Source organism: Sycon ciliatum, chromosome 6 (assembly GCF_964019385.1).
Source record: "Sycon ciliatum chromosome 6, ocSycCili1.1, whole genome shotgun sequence".
Lineage (NCBI taxonomy): Eukaryota > Metazoa > Porifera > Calcarea > Leucosolenida > Sycettidae > Sycon > Sycon ciliatum.
Genome location: NC_088648.1, coordinates 25,032,848 through 25,039,036, shown reverse-complemented (window position 1 = coordinate 25,039,036; position 6,189 = coordinate 25,032,848). Strand labels below are relative to the sequence as shown.

Below are 6,189 nucleotides of genomic sequence, written 5' to 3'. Positions count from 1 at the left end.
AACCATGTCATTTGATTTGCTACTCCGCCATCGCAGCACTGGATAAGAGATTGTACAGCCATTTGCACACCCTTGGAGGGCTATGTGCTCTTGATATCAACAGCAAACTTGTCACAGCAGAATTATTCTGGGAAATGCCAGGAAGGCATATTTTTTTATAGACACACATATGTCTGTCTCTCTTTCTCTGTCTGTCTGTCTGTCTATCTCTGACACACACGCACTCTCTCTCTCTCTCTCTCTCTCTCTCTCTCTCTCTCTCTCTCTCTCAGTCTTCCTTTCTACATCATCATTGCGCTGCAAATCATAATAATTATTATTATACCATTCCCTAGTATGTTGCATGTTCATATAATGGAAACTGAGCTAACACAGCACTGCCGGGCATTGAAGAATAAACAGGGTAGAATTATACTCTGGTACGGAATACCAGCACGTGCACGGTGGCTGCGTTCGATTATGCACTTGAATAGATTCATGAATCCATTCGCATGCATTCAAATCGTTCGATTTCATGTCATGAGCCCTGGAATCGATTCGGAATCCATTCACCCTATTCACACGGGGTGATGTGAATAGCGCGAATCGATTCATAAATTGATTCGTGAATCGATTCGATTCTGCCCCCCCCCCCCCCCCCCCCCCAATTGATTCATGAAACCATTCACAAATCGCCCCTTGCTACTCACATCACCTCATGTGAATATGGTGAATGGATTCCGAATCGATTCCAGGGCCCATGACATGAAATCGAACGGCGAGAATCCATTCATGAATCGATTCAAGGGTGTAATCGAACGCACTCAGTGGGTCAGCTATAGACAATTCTGCAGGAAAAAATAACACCCCCCCCCCCCCCCTCGCGGTCTTCGGCACGTACTGGAGTTCAGTGACGAGGGCACAGGGTGCGCTTCTACCTAGAGACCGGGCTTCTAGTAAAGACTGGGCTTCTAGCAAAGACTGGGCTTCCAATAAAAACTGGGCTTCTAGTAAAGACTGGACTTCTAATGCACACGGGGCTCTTATTAGAGATTACAATACGGGTAGTATATCTCCATCCTGTGCTCCAGCACAGGCTCTCAGCTGCAGTGAATTATACAACACTTCCCATATTTCACCCATAGGTTTGGTGCGTAACGCGTGTATAGTCGGTGAAGTCCGGTCACTACATTAGCAAATGGTCGTCAGGAGTACATGTACAGTACATTTGTAGTTGTAAATGTCCCAATGTGGCTGTTGGTATATTCCAGCTTCCTCGGACCAAGAGGCAAGACCATTCGACTCAGCACCCCGAAGACTACAACTGGTGAACATTTGATTGTAGGCTTAAATAAAACTTGTAACCGGGGATATTAAATTTTACTTTCCCTGGTTACAAGTTTTTTCAACTTTTTTGTTTCGTTTTGGGTTTTTGGTCGCCTTACCTACTGGAGCAGTTGTACTTGTGGAGCACTCATTGTACTGGATCCCATCGGCTCAGCTTGGTGAACCGGCCCCTCGCCTTTGTCTTGCTTGTTTTTCTCACGTTTCGCTCCTCACCTGCTCCGTTGACATTAATTTTCTGTCCACCAGAATCCGCTATCAAATAACACAGAGTTGCGCGCCGAAACAGTAGCACAGAAGCACCGGCTACGAAACTTCATTACTATCACACTTGTGCAGCCGAAGGAGATTCGGCAAATGGTGCACGTCGAAGACTAATGACTCCAACACAACTGTTTACTATCTACCCCTCACTGAATGATTTTCTTGTTCGATTTGAAAAGAAAGAACATCTTCTTCTTTCCTGGTTTGAACGGGTTCAAATGAACGACCCTCCTGAGCTAGCAGAGGTTCTCCGATTTGAACCGTGTGCCACGGTTCATGACCCCCGCGGCACATGATGAACCCAACAATAGCGTGGAGAAGTTTTTCGCGCAACGGAACTGCTCAGCCGTTGCGGAATTCGAAATTCCATTGATCTTTCGCGTTTCCGGTTCGATAACTTGGAACCCGCCGCAGTGTTTCATACAACCTCGCATTTTTAACACTAGCCGAAATCGTGAGGATTTGGGAAATTCTCCTGGGGGCTCAACTCTTTGCGTCCACGCGCGTTGGGAACGCGGACCCTTGGCAGAACTCAAGGCGTCCCAAGCAAATGTGCATGCTTCCAGTTGGCTGAAAAACGAACTTTCCAAACTACAATCATGAATGTAAGTTTGCTTGTTTCAGATTGACCTTGAAGCCGACTCCGCGGGAATAGCATGTTCATTAGGAGTTTCCTTGATTCAGTAATCCACACTTGTGGCTTTACCAGAGAATTACTTTGTCCCGCGTGTTGTGGGTTGCATAATCAGGTTGCCTGTGCCTTTTTTGGACGTTTTGCACCGATGAACCATTTGACCTCTGATTGACGATGTGCGGAGTTGTTTGAGTTGGGACCCGGTCCTACGAGGTTCAGTAGTTTTAGTCAGTAGTCTTTCGAGACAATAGCTTGATACTTTGCCAGCCATGCTGATGTTCAATCACTGCTGGGCAGTCCCGCTGGATTTTTCGAAGTAAACTGGCTTCGGCGATCACCCAATTCTACCTCTAATTCTCACTTACATGTTTCATATACCCAATAGCAAACAAAGAATATCCCGAAAGCCCTGTGCCGCTAGTAACTGGAGGATGGCTACGTTGATTAGTAAAGCGGAGAATTTCCTGCAAGCAGGCATGCTATGCATAGGAATCTGTACTGTCCTGACCTCGTGTACAACGAATACTACTATTTCTACTTCACCCCTATTGGAGAGAATGCACGTTCCCCAGCACAAGCCACTGCCAGAGCTGCAGAATCGCCAGAAGACGTCAGCAGGCAGCAGACCTGATCAGCTAGCCAGTGCTGATTGCCCTTGCAACTGGCATGATGGACTCGCAAGCAAACTGTCCAGCAGCTTTCCCACCGTATGTGCACCTGCGTGTGGACAACTTCTGCCAACGCAGTCTTCCGGCTCCCCCTCCCTCGTTCCCAGCACAATCCAGCGTCTCCTCCGTGATAGCAGCGGCCGTGGGCTCACGAACAATACCGTTCCACCTCCGTGTAGAGATTCCCACCACCGTCCCCAGCAGAACAACAAATCAGAACCTGAGCATAGGTACAGTGTCGCCGAGCGCTTTCTTCCCGGTAGCCCAGAGACACAGCTGGAACCGAACCAACGGACAAGCTCCATGAAGCCAGCGTCCAGCGGTGATCTCTGCTCCCCGTTCCACCCAACCTTGCCCAACACGGGATCTACCGCTAATGATGTAGCTTCCAACAAGATGCGTATTGGCGCTTCTCATGTAAACAATTCTGAAGTACAGCGGATTTCTGATGTTGTGACATACCCTCGCCAAGATTCAACTGCACTGGCTGACGAAAGGAAGAGTATGAATGTGTCCGCATCGAACAGGATTGTTCAGGCGTGTGCCATGGTGCAACGGCATGAGATGACTTTCATCGACTTGCCTGTTGCTGCAATGTGGTCGCCGCCGTATGGGGTGAGTTCTGCTTGAAAAGAGCAATGAATTTATGGGTACAGCCCGCATGTGTGTGTACGTGTGTGTGCAGCGATTTCCAATCGACAGGTTGCGGGTTCGATTTCCGACTATTATGGTCACACACGTCTTTCTTCTCTTTCTCAGACTCCTCCTGACTTTTTTTTCATTCTCCTGGGTGGTTACCAACAGCCAGTGCATACCGGAGTATGTGGTGTGATTGTGTGTGCGGGGAAAATAATTAAAAAAAACCAAAAAGTAGGGATTCATAGGGCAGAATAAGCCACTTCATAGCTGTGTGGTGTAGACCAGGCTGAATAGTGGCGGTCAATTCTTCAGCCTTGCAAGCTGTTGAATGGTGCAATCCCAGCACAAGTTGATATGGCTTCTGTTGTAGCATCGCTATCATTGCCTCCGGCGATGGGCGTCAAATGGTCAAATGGTGTGTGTTTTGGTGTGGCCGGACCAATCAATAACTGCTTCCGCCGGTCCCATTGGAGTACGGTTCATGACGAAGATGCGAGTTCAGTGCTAAAATGCCATGCAATGCTGTTAAGGCGAAAGTGAATCATTTGGATGAAAGAGATCAGGGTTGTCTTGCTGTGCTTCTGCCTCTCTAAATGTGCTTCCGTTAGATTAAACTAAGCTTGAAGGTATCGCCTCGCACAACAGGTAAGCCTTTGTTTTCTGTCTCACGGGGAGTGTTGAAAATGAATGGCGGGCATTGGCGGCTATAATAATAATTAGTGTTGAAACGATCTCACCGGGTACTCGTTAGCTCGCTCGCCAGAAACTCGGCTCGTTTGTGCGGCCAGCTCGTTTGCACTAACGAACACCGTACACCGTACTCCGTACACATGGCAGTACATGTTGACCGGGGAGTCGAAAAATATTTTACGACTCCCTGGTCGATCGAGAGTCCAGTCCCACGAAAAGTGAAAATCACTCGCAGTTACAGTGACTGTAAGCCTGCACGACACTTGAGTTGTTTCAGTTGTCGTTGCAGCTTTGGTGGACTCTACTGATGTCTTGTTCCGCATCTGCTGACCTGTCGCAGGATATGCTTCGGTCACCTCTCCATTCGAGTGAAAGTTACGCTCAGTCGTTTGGAAGTTTTCTCCCGCGATGCAGCGAAGTCAGAACAGGGCTACTTGCAATCTTTGCAAAACGGTCTATTCTTACGAAGGCTACTCAACGACGGCGCTGAAAAGACATCTCGACACCAAACAGCAGTCCGAAGTGAAGCAGCAGCAACCCCAAATGCCGGCGGTGATAATTTGAACCAGCTGAAAAAAATCGAACTTAGAAAAAAATCATTCAAAAAATCATATTTGCCACATCAATGAAACTCGTTAGCTCGCTCGATAGCTTGCTCGTTAGTGGAACTGATCGCTCGTTTGTTATAGATACGCTCGTTTCAACACTAATAATAATAATAATAATAATAATAATACATGTACTGTGGTGGACATTGAAATCCGATGGGATGACAGCAGCCGGCATCCTTTACTGCCTTAGCCCATACATGCACTGTAGTTTACGTGCTCGCCTTAAAGCTCACCGCTTGTTTGGTTGCTGGTTTATTTTGTTCTACTTCACCAAGTCAACAGGTATTTCTGCCTTCTCACCAGGTCCGGAGACCTAGTTCCGACAAAAATGATGAAGAGCATGCAGAAGAGTGAATAAAAATCATGTATTAAAAATTAATTCGGATGGAGAGCAAAGGATTAATTTATACAAAAGAGAAAGGACCAAATAGCGTAACTTGTAGTTCCTTGGTCCTTTCTCTTTTGTACAAAATTAATTTCACGGTTCGCGTGAGATATTCATGGATAAATGATTAAAATCATGCAGAAGATTGTGCTTGACTTCTCTTCACAGCGGATTTTAATGTGTCCAAAACGGTACTTTGCCGACAAGAGGACACAGCGGCAAAGAGTGTGCAACCGCCTGTGCAACCTCTATCTGGTGCTGTGACGGCAGAGTTTCACATCACATGCCACAGTTCAGTAGGTTACCATGGCAACATGTGCAGAGTGAGACATGTGTTCAAAGCAGGGTTGTGTGTACAACCCAGTAGATATCGTGCACAGGGTGCGAATATCGTGTACGGGTTTGTTGGTTGGTTGGTTGGTTGTGTTTATTTGAATTCGCAAACCGAACAGACTGAACATGTCCAATGACAAGGAAGCGAATGAAGTCCAAGTAACCCAGGCATGGGAAACTCGGCGGCAGACACAGATGAAAAGAAAATATGGGAACAGAAGGCTCTCAGCAAAGGAAGAAGAGAAAAGAAGGAAAGAAAAAAAAGAAATGAAGGGGAAAAAGATGAAAAAAATCGTGGTCACGACGAGAAGAAAGCTTTTAGCAAAAAGAGAAAAGAAAGGATAAAGGAGAAAATGGGGAGAGAAATCGGGGCACGGCACAGTAGACATGTACATGACTTGTGCTTACATATCACAACAACAACAGGAACATATCACAACAACAACAGGAACATATCACAACAACAGGAACAAGCATGCATGAAGCATGGGCCATGCCGGCCCAGAAACGGCAGACACCGACAGGAAGAGAGAAGACAAGAGAGAGAAATCGAAGCCTTGCACATCTACACCCACATATCCACACACCCACATATCCCCACACACACCCACACACACCCACACCTGTCACGTGGTACGAGAT

The 6,189-nt window shown here is 46.8% G+C and overlaps 1 protein-coding gene across 1 annotated transcript in view; it reads left to right on the top strand.

The window, feature by feature from the left end:
- Positions 1 to 2,353: 2,353 nt before the first annotated feature.
- Positions 2,354 to 6,189, top strand: part of LOC135820158 (uncharacterized) — a 15,238-nt gene continuing 11,402 nt past the window's right edge. The window contains exons 1-2 of the mRNA XM_065333470.1: positions 2,354 to 3,504; positions 4,137 to 4,173. Of these exons, the coding sequence (XP_065189542.1) occupies positions 2,587 to 3,504; positions 4,137 to 4,173 (955 nt within the window). The 5' untranslated portion in view covers positions 2,354 to 2,586. The remainder of the gene's footprint in view (positions 3,505 to 4,136; positions 4,174 to 6,189) is intronic.